The 23,163-nt window shown below is 44.0% G+C and overlaps 1 protein-coding gene across 3 annotated transcripts in view; it reads left to right on the top strand.

Annotated features, from left to right (window-relative positions):
* GRIP1 (glutamate receptor interacting protein 1) overlaps positions 1-23,163 on the top strand; it is a 295,235-nt gene that overhangs the window by 240,648 nt on the left and 31,424 nt on the right. For 2 of the 3 annotated variants that reach the window (XM_066633205.1, XM_066633204.1), the window contains exons 9-15: positions 1,299-1,468; positions 6,515-6,667; positions 9,510-9,696; positions 10,327-10,472; positions 12,600-12,680; positions 17,949-18,018; positions 19,233-19,378. In XM_066633205.1, coding sequence (XP_066489302.1) covers positions 1,299-1,468; positions 6,515-6,667; positions 9,510-9,696; positions 10,327-10,472; positions 12,600-12,680; positions 17,949-18,018; positions 19,233-19,378 — 953 coding nt within the window. Of the gene's footprint in view, positions 1-1,298; positions 1,469-5,695; positions 5,852-6,514; positions 6,668-9,509; positions 9,697-10,326; positions 10,473-12,599; positions 12,681-17,948; positions 18,019-19,232; positions 19,379-23,163 lie in introns of all 3 variants that reach the window. The other variant, XM_066633203.1, reaches the window with a different exon arrangement.

The raw sequence follows: 23,163 nt of genomic DNA, 5'->3' as shown, positions 1-23,163 counted from the left end.
GGCATGCGATGAGTGGGGAGGCAGGTGAGGCAGAGCCTCCCCACTGGAGTCCTTCCAAAAGTGCTGCTGTGAGAGGTTCTGCTGCTGTGGGAGGTGTGCAAGCACTCACAGCCTATGTGTGGGAGCGCATGGATTGTGAGTGCTTGCACACCTTCTACAGAAAAAATGAAACACTGAGAAGTTCTCATCAAAGACCCAACTTTTCCAGTACGTCGCCTGTTGGCAAAAATCCTGGAAATGAACCTCATTTCCAGCAGTACGTCTGCAGCTTCACTGCATGTGTTTAGCCTCTGAGAATGATGGCCACAGATCCAAGGTGTTCTCCTCTTCAGTAGTGCAAGGTGCTTTAATTTTCTTCCTCTGTTTTTTTTCCCATTCCACAGGGGGTAACCAATTAAAGAAGCTGTCTACTTGACTGGTATGTCAGGATGCTGACTGCTGTGCTCGCATTTCTCAACTCATCCAGTAGCCAGTTTCTTGAATGCAGTGAAATGTAGCAGCTGTTATGTGTGTGATTAAACCATCTTTTCATCGTCATGTACTTCTACAAATCAGTGTTTAATTTTCCTGTATCTCTCCAGAATGATGATCTAAATATTTGGGTAATAAGAACTTAAGCCCAGCTCTCCCCATGTATTCTGCTACCCGTTCATGTACTAGTAGTCAACTTACTGCCATTCAGATATTGTGAGTGATGTCTTGCATAGTTTTACTGTACTATTTTTGATAAAATTTGCAAATAACCCTCATCTTCTACTCTTGTAACTTTTGCAGCTAATGCTATTTACTGTTTGACTGGTCTTTTAAAACAAACCTTCACTAATTTAAGGCAGAAATGCAATCCTAGGCACTGAATTCACTGGGACCTACTCCCAGGAAGTGGTGTAGCTAGAGGGGTTGCAAAGCACTGTTTTGCAGCGGGCCTCACTGTGACGTGCAAGCAGCCCCTTTCCCTCCCCATTCCAGGCTGCAAGAGCAAAACAGGGGCAATACCAGAGCCTCTGTTTTGCTCTCGTGGCTGTTATGGGCTGTTTGCGCATGGTGAGGCTCCCTGAAAAACTCAGTGCTTTGCACCCCCTCTAGCTACACCACTGCTCCCAGATAATTATGTATAGGATTGCAACCTTACTGTGCAATCTTATGCAAGTCTATTCAGAAGTGTGTTTCATTGTGCTCAGTGGGGCTTAGGGAGTTTTAGGATTGCAGCCTCAATGTATACACCCACGCAAAGATTTGCATACCAAATATTCAGTTTAGTAGTGTGTCTCTCCTTCCCCTTCCCTCTCACTTTTCCACAGATGTGGCGCATTACATGTAGGAGATCATATTCTCTCCATCGACGGCACCAGCATGGAGTACTGTACGTTGGCAGAAGCAACACAGTTTTTGGCTAATACTTCTGACAATGTCAAGTTGGAAATCCTTCCCCATCATCAGACCCGGCTTGCTCTGAAAGGACCAGAGCACGGTAAGGAGAACCATCACTAATGATATTTGTTTTTTCCTCCTGTTGTCTGCTGTGTGGTTATTAGTTTGCAGTACACAATACTGTAATTATAAAACATGAATTACAAGGCTGTGTCCTTTCCTCAGTACACACAGCCACAATGTCTAAAATGCTGCTAAAGGCTGAGATGCTACCTAGAAGGTTTGTGTTTGCATCCGCTATCCTTCCCTCCATTCATACAGCCATGATGTTAAAAATGCTGCCATTGGCTGAGATGCTACCAAACGCTTGCATTCACATCACTGACTTCACTTGCTTATCACCCACAAGGTCCTGCTGGCAGCATTTAAGAGAGAATGGTTGGCAACCTTCAGTCTCGAAAGACTATGGTATAAGCCTACAGCACCCGGTATTCCCAGGCGGTTTCCCATCCAAGTACTAACCAGACCTGACCCTGCTTAGCTTCCTAGATCAGTCGAGATCGGGCATGTGCAGGGTAATAGTTTTTTAGGGCTAAACTGAATCTACTGCTAGGGCACACTCGTGCAAACTGTCACGCTCCCACCAGCAAGGAGATGGTGAAATCTCCAAAACAAAGAAACCAGAAGTACCAGGTAGAAGTACCAGGTTTTAAAGAGACAAGAAGTACCAGGTAGGAGAACCCATCTTGGTACATCACGGGGCTGGAAGCCAAACTGGCATCTTCTGAAATTTTTTTATTGAGCTGTGAAAACCATGCATCTTCTCTTCCAGAGTGTTGGAATGTCTCAACACCTGAGAACTGGCTTTAGCTCCCAGCTGATTTGGCAAAAAGTATTATGCCAAGATTAGAATCAGTACAGATTTGCTGCTAAATCACTACCGTAGGTCCCCGTCGATATCATCTGACGAGAAAAAACTGAAGATTCAGCTGTCACAACATCCAGCATTCTTTTGTATATGAGCTTTTTCAAAGGCAATTGTTACCTCTTAGAAATATTTTCTGAGTAAAGACAGTATGACCATTTACCAAGTTGTAACATAACATGGTGCATAAGGAACTGCGCAGGATCAGGTTCCTGGTGCACTTTACCAGATTGCTCCTCTGCGTATGACGGGAAGTAAGAATGCACCTTTACTCACTACGACTTAATATGCCTGTCTCAACTCCTGAGTCACTAGACCACCCCAAGTTTATGTACTCAGAAAGACCCCAAATCCAACCTGTTCAGTCCCAGATCACATGATCAAAATCTCAGATACAAATCCAGAAATCAGTTGTATGATCTTGGCCCATGTGCCAGTTGGATTGTACTCATGCAGGTGTTTTCAAGCATTATGACAAGCCATGGAAGTCCAGTGGTGTCAGAGGTATGACTTGTGCACTGTGTGGGAGGGAAGGGCAGATGTAGTCTCAGGGAAATGACCTGGGTAAGTGTATTCTGTTGCATATTTCATGACAAATGGTCACTCTAACACCTTCCCACGTCGTGAGGAAAAGGTTACCTGACATCTGCATTCATATTTGTCTGATTGACTCTGTCAGTATGTGATGGAAGTCATGAATGAGCATGTCCTTCCCCCCCCCCCCAGTGTCAGTAATCATGTGAGTGTAGTTCATTTGAACTCCATGCAATTAATAAAAACTGGAAGCCACTATAGGATTGTGCTTCCTCATCTCCCATCATGTGTTGGAAACACAGGTCATGGTTCAGGATGTGGACTCACCTCCCTGCATTACAATCTCTGAGCATGAACTGGAGGTTGTCCATGACTTTGTGTACCTTGGCTCAACGATCTCCGACACTCATTCTCTCGATACCGAGCTAAACAAGCGCATCGGTAAAGCAGCTACCACGTTTTCCAGACTCACAAAGAGAGTCTGGTCCAACAAGAAGCTGACGGAACATACCAAGATCCAGGTCTACAGAGCTTGCGTCCTGAGTACACTTCTGTACTGCAGCGAGTCATGGACTCTCCACTCACAACAGGAGAGGAAACTGAATGCTTTCCACATGCGCTGCCTCCGACGTATTCTCGGCATCACCTGGCAGGACAAAGTTCCAAACAACACAGTCCTGGAACGTGCTGGAATCCCTAGCATGTATTCACTGCTGAAACAGAGACGCCTGCGTTGGCTTGGTCATGTCGTGAGAATGGATGATGGCCAGATCCCAAAGGATCTCCTCTATGGAGAACTCGTGCAAGGAAAGCGCCCTACAGGTAGACCACAGCTGCGAAACAAGGACATCTGCAAGAGGGATCTGAAGGCCTTAGGAGTGGACCTCAACAGGTGGGAAACCCTGGCCTCTGAGCGGCCCGCTTGGAGGCAGGCTGTGCAGCATGGCCTTTCCCAGTTTGAAGAGACACTTTGCCAACAGTTTGAGGCTAAGAGGCAAAGAAGGAAGGCCCATAGCCAGGGAGACAGACCAGGGACAGACTGCACTTGCTCCCGGTGTGGAAGGGATTGTCACTCCCGGATTGGCCTTTTCAGCCACACTAGACGCTGTGCCAGAACCACCTTTCAGAGCACGATACCATAGTCTTTCGAGACTGAAGGTTGCCAATACAAGTCTAATACAAGCTTTAGAAGTGGCCATTCTGTGAGTGAAAGCTGCCCTTTGCAAGCAGAAGAGCACCTTTATCTAACTCTGTATTTCTAGAAAACAACACAGAATACATTTTAATTTTTCAAAAATATTTGTTTTTCCTTGTCCCCTCCTCTCCTTGTCCCCTTTCTCTAGTTTTCTTGTTCTTCAGAATTAGACATCCGTGGGTGCTTTTTCTGTGTAATGTGGGGGCTATTCTGTATATATTGCTACTGCAGCAGCTTTACATCTTTCTTTCAAGTGCATAAGAACATAAGAAGAGCCCTGCTGGATCAGGACAAAGGCCCATCTAGTCCAACTTCCTGTATCTCACAGTGGCCCACCAAATGCCCCAGGGAGCACACAAGACAACAGACACAACCTGCGTCCCGGTGCCCTCCCCTGCATCTGGCAATCAGAGGCAGCCTGCCTCTGAAACCAAGAGCTTGCAAATACCTACTAATATGACTTGTAACCCATAATGAACCTTTCCTCAAGAAATTTGTCCAAACCTCTCTTAAAGGCATCCAGGCAATATGCCATCACTACTTCCTGTGGCAAAGAGTTCCACAAACTAATTACTCGCTGGGTAAAGGAATATTTTCTTCTGTCTGTCCAGTGTTTCAAGAACAGCTAGCTCACAAAATATGAATGATCAAGTGGCCAAGAGTACTGTCTTCCACCCATTGTCATTGATACAGTGGTGTAGAAAAGAAAATTAAAGTCTTAACATGCAGTTTTTCATCATAGTTTGGGTAGATATGCTCCACTGCAAGTCTGAGTTAATATAGTTTGCAGTAGTATAAAAAGGCCAATTATAATTTTCTCCATTTTTCTAGGGATGTGTAACCTTCTGGCTTTAGTAAATTGACAAAGCCTTCTCCCATTTATTTATTTATTTATTTATTTATTTAAGGCAGATTTTGTTTTTCATTGACTCTTCCAAAAGAAGCTTTAAGGCATGTCTGACTCTGAACTTGCATGAGCAAGAATCATCTCTCCTGTAGTAAGTTAAAAATAGTCTGAGAAATCACACTTTGAACAATAAATAATTGCTTTAGATTTCTGCCTTGTCTTTATTAATAAAGTCCCCTGAATTGAGTTTCTGTGCTGATGCTTGAGAGTTGTAGTTCATTGCCCAGGATAATATAGTGCCAGTGATGAATGCCAGTAAAATTAAAATGTCAGAGCCATAAATTTGAAATGACTGGCATGTAAACCACCCTGAATTACTGTGCAAACTGTGATGTATGGTCCCGTTTTCCTTTGTTTGTTTTTCATATGTGCAACTACTTTAATCGGATGGCTATTTTCAGAACAATTATTAATTACACATCATGCGTCCTGATAACGGTGACTTAAATGTGTCTTTTAAAGTGTTTAATCACAGAAGCTTAAAGGAAAGGGAGATTAGAAATTGATTGAGTACTGACCACTTTAAAAGGAGTCAGGCACATGAGTTCTGGGCCTCTGAAGAGCTGCCATCCCTGGGAAAAAATGCCAGCATTCACTGACCGCCCAGAAAGAAGACAAAGATGAACTGTTGGGGGTTTTTTGTTTCTTTTCATTTCGAGCTGTGCTCATTTTTGTTACTTTCAGTTTATTTACCTAACCCAGTTACCTTTCCCTCTTCTCTGGTCCTTTTCTGTTGTCCTTTCCCCTCACCCCTTCATGCGGGCAGCGAAGGTTCAAAGAAGCCACCGGCAGCTTATCTGGGATCCCAGTGCCAACAGCCACGGCGGTGCCCCCACACACCACCATTATCACACCTACCACCCTGACCATTGCAGGATGCCAGCTGCGAAGGGCCAGAAAACGCCTCCTGCCAAAAACCTTCGTAATGTGCCATGCTTTTTCTTCCGACATTGTTATTATTATGAGTTTATTACCTTTGTTTATGTATTATTTCTTGCTCCACCTCCTTGTCACCATCACCCTCCTCCTTCTCTTCCACTTTCAGGCTTTAGAATCTTTTAGTTCTACAGATGTCTCGCTTCTTGAAACATTCTTGAGGTTATTTCTGACATCGTATGTTTTTTTCTCTGATTTAACTTAACCAATCTTTGTTGACAAGGGAGACAGTTTGAAAACCCAAAGCAGTCCAGTTTTCCCAGATGCATTACTGGGTCACCCAGCTTAGTACCTCCTTGAAAATTTAACCTTTCCGTGCAAAGTTGGTGTCCGAAATCACCTTTTCCAATGAACGCATTGCTAGATTTAGTGTGTCTAATCACGTCGATGTGCATTTATTTAAACAATGGATGAAGTCAGCCTCATTCACTCTTTCAATGCCAGCAGTATAAATGCTTCGATGAAAGCACTATAATAGTTTACATGATCCTGAAATCCTAATTGTGCTGCCAGGGTTTTGCACACTTTGTGACTTTTGTTACTGGATGCCCACAAACCATTCCTGTCCCAGTTTTGTTAGTGAGTTAACAGGCATGCGTTCCCCTCCCTCCTCCCTTCCTCGCACCAAGGGCTTCCTTTGTTTCAACAGCTCTGGTATCGTCTTCCTTCTCTCCTGCCTCCATGAGTGCGTACAGCCTGAGTTCCTTGAACATGGGCACCTTACCTCGCAGCCTGTACTCCACCAGCCCACGTGGGACGATGATGAGAAGGAGGATGAAAAAGAAGGACTTCAAAAGCTCATGTAGGTGACCCAGACCTTATCTGTAGTGTGTAGTGAAACAGGGCTGCAAAATGAATGGAACAAATGGCAGATGAATTTGCTTAGAGTGTCCAGAAAGGGGATTGTTTATGTACATTAGAGCTCAGCACAAAGGGAGTTTGGTTGGATGCTGCACTTTGATCAGCATCACAAACATCAAAGAAACGGGACTCCTCTTGCCCTCTATTTATCCAGCTGCGCATTCTGCATATACATATCCTACTTCAGCCATTGGATAGTGCTAGTCTGTCAACAGGCTTGAAAACCAAACTCACAATAGCCAAAATACAGTATGGTTGTGTTTTGTTTTTTTAAAGTAGTTGGTGCACGTTTCTTGCATTCTTAAACTGCTACATAACAGAATGAGAGGAGTTTGGCAGTTCATTTGGAAGTGAGATTACATAGGTTCTAAGGAGGCCATATTTTTATAAAATAAATGTAATTCCTGTTGAGTGATTAGATGTGACAGTGTACACCAGTGATGTAACTACAGGGGGTGCAAAGCACTAAGTTTTTTCAGAAGCCTCACCACAGCATGCAAGAACCCCTGGCATTTAGTGTACATAATACTGAGTTAGAAGAACAAGTGGCCTGACTTAGCAAATATGTCCCTAGGCTTTGCTACTATTTATGTGAGCCAACAGAATAAGAAATGCTTTCTGAAATTCCTTGGTTCAAATCCATGCTCATCCTAAAATCTGGCAAACGAAGTTTCACAAATCAGAAATACTGAACTAATTCACAGCCTTGTGGTGCAGATAAATGCACGAATTATTGCAATATACTTTCTGCAATTTTTTAAATACTAAAAAGATACAATTGTCATTTGGTTTGCCTCTTTTCACAATTAAAAAATAAGAACCACTTATTCAGTGCCACACCAGATTATTGCTTTTATTGTGAAAATGGGCAGCCCACTGTAGCTTTCTTATTCATTTCTTTGTGGGTAGAAAGAAGGAAGAACTGCTTGAGAAAACATGATCAACAAGCTTCTGACAATAAATCTTTTCATGCTTAAAACCAGCCACACACAAGAAGAGTATCTATCTGTGCAATGATCAGTGCCAGTGGCTTGCTTTTAACTTGCCATCTCCTTAACCCTGCACTATAATCTTCTTTACTTAATTGGAAACGTCAAAACAAATGACTCTTTTCATCATCCAGCAGAACAGCAAAAGACTGACATTGCCTGTTGTTTAAGCCTTATGGAATTTTGGGGCAAAATTGTTTTATTTTCAATTTTCGTACCCACGAAATATCTGTCATACGGCCTCTTTTCTTCCTATGGCATATTCAAGGCTTGCTATAGAGAGCAGTTGCTATCTGGCCACTTAAAAAATGCAAGTTTGAATAAATCTGTCTGCCTTGGGAGAGTCTCGAATATCTATGACTGAAGGATGCTATAAAGTTTTCATTGCCCTTTGTGTAGAAAAGCCTGCATAACTAATGTGATCTTCCAAAATGCCTGGCAATAAACACTGTGCTGGTGGAGGGAACCATAAACATTTTATTAACAGAAGTTTGCGGTGACTGCATAACTTGGGCAGGTTTTCCCAAACATGCAGCTGTAAAACTTTAACACACCCCACACTGCCACATATTGTTGACTGTTTGTTTTCTCTTATAATGAGCATCCCGGGTTTTCTATGTTTGAAGTCTGCTCCTCACCAAAACAGGCATGATATCTTGCTACTGGCTTTGGGCAAGTGTTAGCCCCTCCCCTCTTGCCTCAGCACTTATGAGGTGGACCTTGTAAACATTACCGTGGATGTTGCAGCATTTGTTCTTAATTTCTTGAAACGGAAAGAATTCTTGGAACTCTCAGTGAACTATTATCTGGCAATCATTAAGGTCCTAATCCTTTCCTCTGCCAGTCCATAGCATGCAGTGCCACTGATGGAGTGTGTGCTATGTGGGGTGGGGGGTGATCAGATAGCCCAGTTGAGGTAAGTAAATATCGTTGCTACTTATCTCCTCATAGACTGCCTGGCCTCCAATGGGTCTCCTCGAATCTATTTCAGGTTCAGGCCGGTGGAAGGAGGATGGGATCTCGGCATGTTCAGTTGCCACCAAGACCCTCCCACCACCCTCTGCCTAGCTGACTCCCTGCCCCAACCTGTCCCTGGTCCTCCCCCACCCCATCCCCAAACAGCCCCCACTGCAAACCTACCTGCGCTAATGGAGCATCTCTGAGCCACTATTGTGAGTGCAGGGCTTCTTGCAGTGTGCACTGGCAGCCCCAGCATGCGTGACAGTGATGCATGTTTCACACCATTGGTCCAGGGCTTATGCTGGCAGAGGGTGAGATTTGCCACCGTAAGTCCCAGATAAAATTGGGCTGTAATTTAGTTATGATAGAAGTACATTTGCCAACTTCATGTTCAATCAATTAAACTGTCAGTTGTCAGCAGTATTCTGCACAAATATTCACAGTAGTATATCCCATCTGCAATGTCAAAAGTACTTTCTGGGATTTCTTAATCATCAGGGGTCTGAAACAGGACTGTGGTTTGGCCTCTCTTTTAAAATTTTATTTAAATTACATCATTTGAGAGTTTAAGGATAAAAAAAGTTCACCCCCCCACCCCACCCCCTTCTGTTAGTCCGAAGAAATTATGAGCATTTCCTGTCTTTCTGCTTTTATGTGCAATGCCTGCTTGAACATTGCTCATCCTCTTGGTTCTGAAATTAAGAGTTTTGAAATAGACATTGATCGTAGCTGCATTTCAATACAATTGATGGATTGATATTTACAGCAGAAAATGATTTAATGTGCGCTGTCCATTTCTGAATGCCATTGCTTCTGGTCTGAAATGTCCTGCAGTGTCGCTAGCCTCCAGCACTGTTGGCCTGGCTGGACAAGTTGTCCACACAGAAACCACTGAAGTAGTGCTGACAGCTGACCCCATTGTGGGATTTGGGATACAGCTCCAGGGCAGTGTGTTTGCCACCGAGACCTTGTCATCTCCACCTCTGATTTCCTACATCGAAGCTGACAGCCCAGCAGAAAGGTGAGGTCCTTTGAGATAATTGCTCTTGACCATTTATTGCTAAGACCTTCTCTGAGGATGCTTTGAGCCAGATATTTTCAGGTTCCTGATAAATTACAGAACGTTCTTCAGTGAAAAATGTATTATGAAATGAATTCCCTGTCCTGACAATAAAGGATTTTTTAAAGTCTTGATTAGGTATGAGAAGAATAACAAGCACTGTGCCTTCATGATTGCCTCTGACAGGCAACTTGGGGGCTATGTTAATTAAAGTGTGTTTTTTCCTGATGTAATTTCTAAAGCTTAATCCAAAAGCTTTAATAATTTTGATTCAAGACTGGCAGAAAGATCTCTGTTTAGTTTCTTGCTGACATTGAATCTTAAAAATAACAGATCCTGGTATTAGTGATTACTTCATTGGTAAATTTTAAATGGGCTTATATAAAATCCTTGAGGAAAAACATAGTTTCACACAGAAAAAAAATTAGATTGTTGCCTATTTTAGCCATGACAGTTTAATAGGTCTGTAATGTGAGGAAAGTTGAGTCTGTTTTATCACTCTACTTTTTTAAAGGTTGAATTGTATTTGCTTTGGGTGTTGTTTTGATCTTCAGTATACTAAAATGTAAATTTGTTTTGTTGTGTATCAAGGTGTGGCATGTTACAAATAGGAGACAGAGTACTAGCTATAAATGGAATCCCAACAGAAGACAGCACATTTGACGAAGCTAACCAGCTTCTCAGAGACTCTTCTATCACTAGCAAGGTCACTTTGGAAATAGAATTTGATGTTGCAGGTACAAATGCTTGAGCTTCTTATCTTGCTGGTATGCTCGGAATCTGACCTATTGCATTTGAATCTGAAGCTACTATTGACCACATATATATGCTGCATGTTTACTGCAATGTGTTGGGTATCATGAACCCTCTAGTGGTTGGCAACCTTCAGTCTCGAAAGACTATGGTATAAGCCTACAGCACCCGCTATTCCCAGGTGGTCTCCCATCCAAGTACTAACCAGGCCTGACCCTGCTTAGCTTCCGAGATCAGACGAGATCAGGCATGTGCAGGGAAAACAGAACCCTCTAGTGCAACCCTTTATTGCTCATAGAAATGACAACTACTCTACTCCAATGTGAAATCATACATATTTCCTATGTATTAGTATTATTCTACTTGGTTGCTCAAAAGAATACACACCAGAGTATTGGGAAAGGATTACCTGCCAAGGTTGTGTGTTGTACTGTGCACAAGAGAAAGTGCTAGAAACACACATTATATATATCTGGAGATATTTTGCAAGCTGACAGGTGAAAATGAAATTTATGTTTCAAAGCCTGGGACTTGTTCTTAATCCTCGTGTATAAAAGGTGTTGCCTCTTCAGAGGCAAACACCCACTGACCACCGAATCAGTGCTGGAATCCTCGGGCACTTCTTCCAACACAAGCATGGTTACTCTTGTTTGGAAGGATAACCATAGGGCTCAATGAAGCTTCTCTTCTCTTCAGCATTTGTGTGCCACAGTGCACCAGCTAGTACCCAGATTATGAGGCTGGTACACTTTTTGATTCCCAATCAAACCCTCTCTCCAGCTCCATTTATCTTATTTATTTATGTCCCACTTTTCTGGAGTACTTTGACAGCCCCCTAGTATTTGGTGGAGAGAGTGTACTGATCACACTCTGTTCCAAATTCTCAGGTGACCTCTCCCAGTGGTTTCATGTAGATGTTGGGGAACAAGATCAAACCCTGTGGTTAAACGATCACACTCTGTTCCAAATTCTCAGGTGACCTCTCCCAGTGGTTTCATGTAGATGTTGAACAGATGGGGAACAAGATCAAACCCTGTGGTTAAACGATCACACTCTGTTCCAAATTCTCAGGTGACCTCTCCCAGTGGTTTCATGTAGATGTTGAACAGATGGGGAACAAGATCAAACCCTGTGGCACTCCACATGTCAAGCAGGGATTCCCCAGCACCACTTTCTGGAACTTGTCAGCCAAGAAGTACCAGAACCACTGCAGAACAGTGCCTCCAAGCCCCAACTCAAACTACTGCCCCAGAAAAGCACCATGGTCAAAGATGTCACAAGCCACTGAGAGGTCCAGCAGAACTAACAGGGACACATCCTCCCTGTCTAGTCCCTGGTGCAGGTCATTCACCAAGGTAACCAAGGCTGTCTCCATCCCAAAGACTGGCCTGAAGCTGAACTGAAAGGGATCCAGATAAGGGGGGTCATCTAGGACACTCTGGAGCTGAATCGCCATGTTGGCCAGAAAAGGGAGGTTTGATACCAACTGGTAATTCTCCAAAGTGATTCATGGAAGGTTTTTTTAAGGAGGGAGAAATTACCACCATCTTCATGGCTCTAACACCACAGAGGAGGGTCTAGTATGTGGTCTGACCTGTGTTTAGTTGGACTGATCGCAATTCTCCCTCCACTGTCACTCAAGATGTCTGCCCAGTCATTTCCTTGTCCGCAGCTTTGGCAGTATCAGTTGGAATAGAGGGCTGGAAAGGGAAATGGGAAGGATGCCAGCCTCCCCTTCTGATGCATTGTATTACACAGTGGAAAGGGGATTGGAGGAGAGCTCCATTGGCCCTATAGAGATTCCTCTGCAGATTCCTCTTGTGCCCCTAGTTACTAGTAGATACCAAAATCTTTAAATCAGAACTCTATTTAGTATAATTATTTGTATTCAGACTATGATATTTGTCATATGTTTGCATTTCTGCTTCAAGTCCTTCCCTTTCAAGAGCAGCGGTAGATGACTTACAGAGTGAAATTTTATTTCACTAACTTAAAATGCACCACACTTGCTTTCCCTCAAATCGATACAGTATTTTGTATGAACAGTTGAAATGCAATTAAGGAGGTTCAGCTTGGGATGCACTATAACTGAGACAACTTCTAATTTACAGAATCTGTCATACCAAGCAGCGGCACTTTTCATGTGAAATTACCAAAGAAACATAACGTGGAGCTTGGCATCACCATCAGTTGTAAGTAAAAGGAGATTTGTGTCATTTTTTTCTATATTATATATAGTCCTGATTATATCTGGTGTCCAGCATCAAAATTATTGTAGTGTTATGTTGTTCTTTATTTTACTCTCTCTGTGTTTTTCCACAACCTAAGACATTAAAATTAATCAAAAGTTCAAGCTAGAATCCTGAATTACAGCTCACTCATTTTAGTATATTGGAGATTGTCTGAAGCTTCAGTGATAGTTATATCTTTCTTATGTATGGGCCTGTCAGCTGAAACACTTACAGACATTGGATATTAATGCAGATAAAATGCAGAACGATGAGGGGAAGGACAGAAGAAGGTTCTTTTGTTTGGCTACTTTTCAGTATTTTTAAAAATCCATCTTTGTGTTGGCTTTTTGTAAACATTTTGTTTCAAAAACTGTCAACTGATTTTTGCCTAGCTGAGATAAAATTTCTTAAATCTAATTTAAATCTGCCATCTGTATTAGATCTGAATCTTTACTTCCCTCCTTAGAATTCCGTATTAAATTTCTTGCCTTCTTGAGAACTCTTGGAAGATTGCTGTTCTTGTTTTGTTTTGTTCTTGAAGGGATATAGCTTATCTGATGTATGTATTAAACTTAAAATTACTTAAATTACTGTGCTAGAAATATTTGAACATGCTGGGGGAAGTTCCAGAAAGCTCTCAAATTCTGCAAGTTCAGTAGCCTGGCCCTTGGCTTTCGTGATGCTCTGTTCTGCGTAATTAACTCAGGAATGAGTCACTGTGGTTTTTTGAACAGAGCAAATGGTTTTACGCTAACTAATTTCCTAAGGTTAGATTCAGGGCATTTGAAACACATTAACATCAAGCATGCCATTTTATTGATATTATTGTTGGAATACTAAGTAGCTTGCCTTCCACAACAGATTGGAAAACAACTTCAACATAGCAATATCACACAATCACTAGGGCTGCCCAATCCTAACTTGTACTGGCACAGCAGGGCCACACAGCTAGGAACAGACTGGAAATCTCCTTGGGGGATGGAGACATTTGTCCCCTTATCCCAAGTAAAGCTCCAGCTTTCACAATGACGCAACTTTTATCTGCGCCAGCAAAATCACCGGGGCAAATCCAAGAAGCCCCTTGTCAGACTTTCAGGCAGGGGAGGGAGAATAGGTTATGGCATGTGCTGCTGCCATCAATCCCACCCCCTCCTGGGTCTGATCCACTCCCTCCCCACTTTCCCTTCCCAATTTATACCCCATCTCTATTTTGCCCTCCCCCACCCTATACTGCCCAGTGCAGGCTTACCTGCTCCATTGGATGCTTCTTTGGGATTCAGTGGGACAATGCAGGCCATCCTGCCAGTGCTGCTTACTCTCTAGGTGTTACAGACGTGCTTTCTGGTACATTTGAAACACTCAAGGCTGGCGCAGCGGTCGTTGTGCCAGCGCTTGGGAAACAGGATTGCACCATACATGATCTCATGAAGCTTGAACTTTGAGAGAGGCTCAGGATGGTCGTCTCAGGGGTGTTTTAAGAAAGATCAGCTACAACTTAACATGTTTTTAACCATTGTTTAGTTCACACAAGGACAGAATGGGGAAATTCACTCCTGATGTTTCAATTCATGTTGATTTCAACGGCCATTTTGATTGGGGCTCAAAAGAACAATGCTGAAGGGATATGGTTACGAATGGCTGAAATGGTTACGAATACAGCACATATAAGGAAAGGGAGGCTGTCTGTTCTGATGAGATGTATTTTATCTGTCATGATGAGTAGTTGGTTTTAAACAAACTGAATTAGAAATAGATTTTCTCGTCTGAAGAAGGAAAGGCAGATGTATGGCGATATCTATGAAATAGATAATAGGATTTGAAAAATTGGAAGCCGTTTCTGCTTTGTGGTCCACTGAGAAAAGGATGAAATTATATGACTCTAAGTTGTAGGGAGGAAGTTTAAAGTTACACGTTCTGAACAATCGTCAAGAGTTTTGGAAACCACAAAATCAAAAGCTCAGGCAGAATGTATACCACCAATTAGGAGGGGGAAAAAGTCTCAGAGAGAGCTGGCATGGTTGGCAGAGAGTAGCAGGGCACCCTCTAAAAAGTGGTAGGCCTGTCCAAATGAGGACAGTTCAAAAGTGCACAAATTCTAGCAAAGCAAATACAAGTTGCCCCTAAAGCCAGTGAAAGAAGACTGTGAGAAGCAGGTGGCTAGAAACCTTGAAAACATCAAAACCTATTTAATTGTGACAGAAGCAGCACCCCAGCCATGAGGGTTTCCTTTGCACTTTGGCTTGGCATTTAGAGTTGACTGGTTCACTAGCAGCTACAGCAGGTGCTTTGCACTGGGACCTGTTTGCACTTCTCCAGCCTTTGGAGCTTGTTTTGCAAAGAGCGAACTATTTGTCACACGACATTTTGTAGGAGCCTTCCCCCAGGTGAACACCTTCCACTCACACTTCTTTGGATTCAGCCCATTATATTTTTAACAGAGTTGTTTTAACAAAGATACTTAGCAAAGCAGCCTTTAAAAGGTGTAAGGAATTCCAATTTAATCTAATTTGTTGACTAGCTCCATTGATTTCCAACAGAGAGGTGCAGTATAGATTTTTAAATAATCAATGTTTATAACACAAACTACTTTATCACAGCCAAGTATTTTGAAATATGCACTGAAAGATGTCCAAAAAGATATATGAGCTAAAGCAACGTTCAAATAACAATTTCCTATAAATATGTTTTGCTCTATATCCCATTTGACAAAAGCCCACATGCTCTGTGGATTCTGTTTCATGGGCAATATGGAGATGAATTTCAGTGGCTGTTTTCACGAGTACAGCATTTCTCACATTTGTGTTTACATAATTTGATTCATATTCATAAATGAAGGTCCAACATTTTTTTTTTTAAAGCACAATAGTTTCGGTATACACCTGGTCTAAAACAGGGGTCTTCAGCTCAAACCCCAACCTGAAACATGGGACTCACTTTCAAGTCCAGTACGGAAGATGGGTGAAAAGGCAATCAGGGTTCCTCTTTATTTTCTACCCAGTGGCCACCCAACATGACGCATTGCTTCCAGAGGTTGTCTGACTACTTTTTTCTTTGCAGGCCAATTGGAAGGAGAGAGAGGGCTCAAAGTGGCATGGCAACAGCATGTGCTCAGCTTTGAAAGGCAGAGAGTAAAGGCAACTTAACCAATGCAAGGAAGAGGGATTGTTGAAGCAGGGAAAGCAGAAGGCTGGGTGGAAGACTGAGGGGATCCACTGAAGGCTGTGGCCTGTCCAAAGAAACCCTTCCACAGCCAAAGTCTCTGGTTGGATTTGCCTCCGCTGGAATCCCTAGCCCCTGGTGCTGCTCAAACTGTGCAGATCTGAGCCTCAAATCAAAATAGCATAAGCAGCACTGCCCCATTACACCTGTTGAAGACCTCTAAAGAGGTGTATCTGAGGTCTAAAGAGGTCTAAAGAGGTGTATCTGAAAAGGTTAGGAGAAAAAGGGGTAAGAACATCTTAGATCAATTTGCATCCACGAAGGAGTTACATCTTAGTAAACATGGATCAGTTTAGGCTGCTGATTTATCCCAAGGGTGACCAATATGAGATACTTACCGGAATTGTTTCAAATAGCAGCTTTGGGGTGTTGACTTTCATTAACTGAAGGAAAGGAGAGTGTGAAAGGTATTGTTACTATATTTTTGTGGTGAATTGCAGTGCAGATACAATGTTGGTCTTTTAGTGGACAGCATGCAAGCCTTCCTTCCCATGCTCCTGACACAGGATACAGCTTCTGTGTTCCTTTCTTGCTTGATGAGCAAGATGAAATGCTTGTTTTGCATTTGAATAGTCAACCTTTATGGTACTGTATTATGGTAATCTGTTACCTGTAACAGATCTGTATGGTAATCTGCTGGCTGTTGAGTACGCAGCCGACACCGCAGCTCCAGAGACTCAAGGTCAGGCAGATACTCCCAGAAAATAACGAGGCACAGACACGGCAGTGCTCCACCACCAGATGTCCTTTACTTGAAGTTATATACAATATTTACAGTGTGAAGGCAGCACAGCAAGCAAACAGCAAAGCTGGCACTTTTCTCAATCTCCAGCCACCAACTCCACCGACGTAGCTTCCCGCAGACACTCCACAAAACATCTCCCACATGGCAGCTTGCACAGGCTGCAATATATATAGGCACTGGCCAATGGGAAGCAGGGTCTGATGACTCATTACAATATGACTCATGGTCTTGTGACAGGGTATTGCGGGGGGGGGGGGTTGCATCATCCCTGTTGTGCCCTGTTGCATTAGCCAATCCCATGATGCCACAGGGCTACACTGTGTATGCAGGCCAAGATATATGGACCTAGCCTTGCCCTATCCAGCCTGTAAGTTCACTATAGGCCTGGGGCAAATATCATAACAGTGCTATCAGCTAGGGACTGTTTGGTGGAGTAGTTTACGGGTTTAAATCTGTATATAATGTAGAATAGTTCTGTTCTGAATGAATTTTGTCTCCTTGAAAGTGAACTGTGCTTCTTACTCCCAGGAATCTGGGATTTGCACTAAAACAGGACAACTGAAGAGACTGATCTTCCTTCTTATTCATTTCCTGCACGTTTCAGACACAGTCTCTGTCAGGGGAATATTTAACTTCTTTACAAAGTAAAAGATAATATTTGAAACATGTTGGGAATGAATAATGCTTTGATCTTTCATCCATGATATGCACTTCTATTTAATGAAACAATCTTATGCATATTAATGTGCCCATGAGAGAAACCAGATGCATGCCTGGTCAAGAGGCATAACTCATAATAGACCAGTTTGCCCTGTGGCAGCATACTTCACAAACACGAAGGATCCCCATCTACACTTTGTGACTGGGATTATCTGCTAGCATGGAAAAGTCAATGCATAAATAATGGATGTAAAAGCCTTACAGTCAGTGGCATAGCTGGAGGGAGTGCAAAACACTAATTTTTGCAGGGAGCTTCACCGAGGCATGCAAGCGGCCCTTCCCCTTCGGAGCCATTCTGGACCGTGAGAGCAAAATGGAGGTGTTTGTTTTGCTCTCCCAACCCAGAGTGACTCCAAGGGAAGGGGAGGGGCCACTTGCATACCGCCGTGACGCTCCCTACAAAACTTCGTGCTTTGCACCCCTTCTAGCTATGCCTCTGCTTACAATTCATTAACATATACTATATGATAGTATAGTACAAATATATACTATATATATATATTCTAAATTAAAAACTGGATATATGCGCATATTATGTATTTCAGCTCCGTCTAGTCGAAAACCAGGGGACCCTCTTGTAATTTCGGATATTAAAAAGGGAAGTGTCGCTCACAGGTTGGTAAAAGAAATTTTATTTAGAGATTTCTATCCTGTGTGTCCACAAAAGTGTCCACAAGGCAGCTTCCAACAACTCAGAATCATACAACAATAAAATCAATGTCTGATAAAAGCGTCAACACTTAAAGATAGCTCAATACCATCAATTAAATTATAAAAAGAACAGGTGAAATTCAGCAGAATGCTTTAGCCAGACATCAAAAACAGAACCAAGGAGGGGGTATATGGGTCTCAAGGGACAAGGCATTCCATTTTTCAGGGGCTGCAACCCTCCATTCTTGTGTCCCTGCTAGATGAGCCCTGAAGGAGAAGGGATACAGAGCAAGGCTTCAGGAGCTGAACAAGATAGCTGGCAGACTCATATGGACCTTGAAATATCTTGGTCCCGAACCATGAAGTGCTTGAAAGTGCTTGAAAGTTCATAACCAACACCTTGAACTGAGCTTGGAAATAAACTGAGAGCCAGTGGAAAGGTGACAAGATGGAGGCTACATACTCCCAAATTGAAGCCCCAGCTAGGATCCTTGTGCTGCACTCTGCTCTGGTCACAGTTAGTTATTACAGTGACTGTTCCTCCTCAGTCCCACCAGGTAGATGGGACTTGTTAGCCTGGGAAGGCAGCTCATCTGAGAGAAGGAAAACTCTGATCCCAAACCTCCACTGCCTTGTGGCTACATCCAGTTAAGGAAAAGGCTTCAGGAGTCAACCTCGAGGCAAAATCCGGAGCCGGAGTCCCTGAGGCAGTTTGTGGCCGAACACAGTCACGTTCTGGCAACTCCTGCAACGCCGCTGGAACCAACCGTATTGGCCTCTGCCTTTCCATTGGACCATTTCAGTGACTTGGAGAGGGGGAATTTGCTGCATGGGAAACCATATCTACTTTACCCAGGCTTCACGCACTGGACAGGACACTCTGTTCCAAAACCACTATTCAGAGCGTGATACCATAGTCTTCTGAGACTGAAGGACGCCAACAACAAATGTTCCTCATACTCTGTGTATTTCAAGTGACCCATAATGTGTAGTTGTTGTCTTCAGATGGTCACATTTCTGAATTCAGCAAGTCCTGCTAGAATAAACATGTTTTTAATCTTCACCATTCTAAGAAAAAACAAAATCATTGATTTGTACTTTTTTGAAAAATTGTGTTACAGATTTGATTGGGTACTTTCTTCAAGTTCAATAATGTAATGTATTCCATTTGTTAACAGAACTGGAACATTAGAGCTAGGTGATAAACTGCTTGCCATAGACAATATTCGACTGGACAACTGCTCCATGGAGGATGCCGTTCAAATCCTGCAGCACTGTGAGGACCTTGTCAAGCTAAAAATCCGCAAAGATGAAGATAACTCGGGTATTTACAGTGAGCTGGTTTAACTTTTTATATCAATATGAAGTATCTCTTTAGTTCTATATTTAGTATGGTCAATGGAATGGCGAAACCATTGATCAATATTTTTAAATATACAAGGAATCAGTATATTCCAGGATTTCCTGAATATTTTTGTCTTGGGGGAGTGTGTTGCCACAGTTGCTTCTGGACACCCCCAGCAACCTGGCACCTGGGGACATGGTGCCCCCAGCCACCTCTGTACGTGACATTTTGATAATTCTAAGGCCTAATAATATTTCTTTAGTGAGAAATACTCCAGGTGTGGCCTTACCATAGATTTGTACAACGGCATTATAATACTAACTGTTTTGTTCTCAATACCCTTCCTAATGATCCCAAGCATAGAATTGGCCTTCTTCACTGCCGCCGCACATTGGGTCGACACTTTCATCGACCTGTCCACCACCACCTCAAGATCTCTCTCCTGATCTGTCTCAGACAGCTCAGAACTCATCAGCCTATATCTAAAGTTTTGATTTTTTCCCCCCAATGTGCATGACTTTACACTTACTGACATTGAAGCGCATCTGCCATTTTGCTGCCCATTCTGCCAGTCTGGAGAGATCCTTCTGGAGCTCCTCACAATCACTTCTGGTCTTTACCACTCGGAAAAGTTTGGTGTCGTCTGCAAACTTAGCCACTTCACTGCTCAACCCTGTCTCCAGGTCATTTATGAAGAGGTTGAAAAGCACCGGTCCCAGGACAGATCCTTGGGGCACACCGCTTTTCACCTCTCTCCATTGTGAAAATTGCCCATTGACACCCACTCTCTGCTTCCTGGCCTCCAACCAGTTCTCAATACACGAGAGGACCTGTCCTCTAATTCCCTGACCGTGGAGTTTTTTCAGTAGCCTTTGGTGAGGGACCGTGTCAAATGCCTTCTGAAAGTCCAGATATATAATGTCCACGGGTTCTCCCGCATCCACATGCCTGTTGACCTTTTCAAAGAATTCTATAAGGTTTGTGAGGCAAGACTTACCCTTACAGAAGCCATGCTGACTCTCCCTCAGCAAGGCCTGTTCGTCTATGTGTTTTGAGATCCTATCTTTGATGAGGCATTCCACCATCTTACCCGGTATGGATGTTAGGCTGACCGGCCTATAGTTTCCCGGGTCCCCCCTCTTTCCCTTTTTAAAAATAGGCATGACATTTGCTATCCTCCAATCTTCTGGCACCGTGGCCGTTTTGAGGGACAAGTTGCATACCTTAGTCGAGAGATCTGCAACTTCATTCTTCAATTCCTTAATAACCCTTGGGTGGATGCCATCAGGGCCCGGTGACTTATTGATCTTTAATTTATCAATGAGGTCTGAAACATCTTCTCTTTTAACCTCTATCTGACTTAACTCCTCGGTTAGGAGGGGCCGTTCGGGCAGCGGTATCTGCCCGAGGTCTTCTGCCGTGAAGACAGATGCAAAGAACTCATTTAATTTCTCTGCCATCTCTAAGTCTCCTTTTATCTCCCCTTTCCCTCCCTCACCATCCAGAGGGCCAACCGCTTCTCTGGCGGGTTTCCTGCTTCTAACATATTTGAAGAAGCTTTTATTATTCCCCTTAATGTTGCTGGCCATGCGTTCCTCATAGTCTCGCTTGGCCTCCCCTATCACCTTCTTACATTTCTTTTGCCACAGTTTATGTTCCTTTTTATTCTCTTCATTAGGGCAAGACTTCCATTTACGGAAGGAAGCTTCCTTGCCCTTCACAGCCTCTCTAACTTGGCTGGTTAGCCATGCGGGCACCCTCCTGGATTTAGTGGAACCCTTCTTTCTTTGCGGTATACACCTCTTCTGGGCCTCTATTACTGTTGTTTTAAGCAGCCTCCATGCACTCTGGAGAGATTGGACTCTTTTTACCCTCCCTTTCAAACTCCTTCTAACCAGCCTCCTCATTTGAGGGAAGTCCGCCCGTCGGAAGTCAAGGGTTTTTGTTAGAGATTTGCCTGGTATTCTTTCCCCAACGTGCACGTCAAAACAGATCGCAGCATGATCACTGTTCCCCAATGGCTCAGTAACGTTTACATCTCTAACCAGGTCCTGCATACCGCACAAAATTAAATCCAGAGTCACCTGTCCTCTGGTGGGCTCCGTGACTAGCTGATCTAAGCCACAGTCATTTAGCACGTCAAGAAATCCGGTTTCCTTATCGTGACCAGAACACAAATTGACCCAGTCAATATGAGGATAATTGAAGTCCCCCATGATTACAACCCTGTCCTTCCTTGTCACCACCCTGAGCTGTTTCCTCATTTCAAGGTCCCCATCAGATTTCTGGTCTGGAGGACGATAGCACGCCCCCAGTATTACATCGCTGCACAAGCCTGGTAATTTAACCCACAGAGATTCTACGGTGGAGTCGGACCCACCTTCAATCTCTACTTTGCTGGATTCTATCCCTTCCTTAACATAAAGGGCCACCCCACCTCCAACACGCCCCTGCCTGTCCCTCCTGTAGAGTTTATAGCCCGGGATTGCGGTATCCCACTGATTCTCTGCATTCCACCAGGTTTCCGTTATGCCCACTATGTCAATATTTTCCCTTGTCACCAGATATTCCAGTTCTCCCACCTTTGCTCGTAGACTTCGGGCATTCGCATAAAAGCATTTATACACGGAATGCCCCAGGATGGACTGCTTATTTGCTCCTTTGTCCCCGCATCCTCTCATTGTGCCAAACCGTCTATCACATCCCATCACCCTACTTTTCCCAATTTCTTCTCCTACCCTGCCTTTGTCTTGTTGTTCTCTAACCTCCCCATCCTCATCCCATAGGGATGAGGAGTCCCGAACCGGATGCCCCTCGGCTCCTGTCGGCCTTCCCCCAGGGATCAGTTTAAAAGCTGCTCTGCCACCTTTTTAATGTTATGCGCCAGCAGTCTGGTTCCATTCTGGTTCAAATGGAGCCCGTCCCTCTTGTACAGGCCCCGCTTGTCCCAAAACGTTCCCCAGTGCCTAACGAATCTAAACCCCTCCTCCCTACACCACCGTCTCATCCACGCATTGAGACCCATGATCTCCGCCTGCCTAGCTGGCCCTGCACGTGGAACAGGTAGCACTTCAGAGAACGCTACCTTTGAGGTCCTGGCTTTCAGCTTCCTGCCTAAAAGCCTAAATTTGGCCTCCAGGACCTCCCAGCTACACTTGCCCACGTCGTTGGTGCCGACATGCACCACAGCCGCTACCTCTCCCCCAGCACTGTCTACCAGCCTGTCTAGACGAGAAGTGATGTCCGCAACCTTCGCACCAGGCAGGCAAGTCACCATGCGGTCCTCACATCTGTCGCAAACCCCCCTCTCTATGTTTCTAATAATCGAATCCCCCACTACAAGAAGCCCCCGACCCCCCTCCCGCCGAGGAGTATCCCGAGTGCGCTCGGATACGGGCCCATCCCCTGGAGAAGGGATCCCCCCTAGGGGATTGTTTCCCTCCTCTCCAGGATGACGTCCTCCAGTCCCGAGACCTCCCACCCGGGCAGCCGAGGAGCTGCACGCCTGAGGTTGGGACGAAGCCTGATCGTCCCCAGAAGTCTCCCCACGGTCCTCCTCTGGCTGCCTGCGCTTCTCCAGGTCGGCCACCAAGGCTTCAAGGGAGCGGACGCGTTCCCTGAGAGCCTGGAGCTCCTTGCACCGAGGACACACCCATGACTTATGCCCCAGAGGCATATAATCATACATGTGGCACTCGATGCAGAACACTGGATAGCCCCCACCCTGCTGCTGGCTGTCTGACTGCATAGCTTTTGTTGTTGTT

Source organism: Tiliqua scincoides, chromosome 7 (genome assembly GCF_035046505.1).
Source record: "Tiliqua scincoides isolate rTilSci1 chromosome 7, rTilSci1.hap2, whole genome shotgun sequence".
Lineage (NCBI taxonomy): Eukaryota > Metazoa > Chordata > Lepidosauria > Squamata > Scincidae > Tiliqua > Tiliqua scincoides.
Note: the sequence above shows the minus strand (reverse complement) of the source record. Positions and strands in the feature narration are given on the sequence as shown.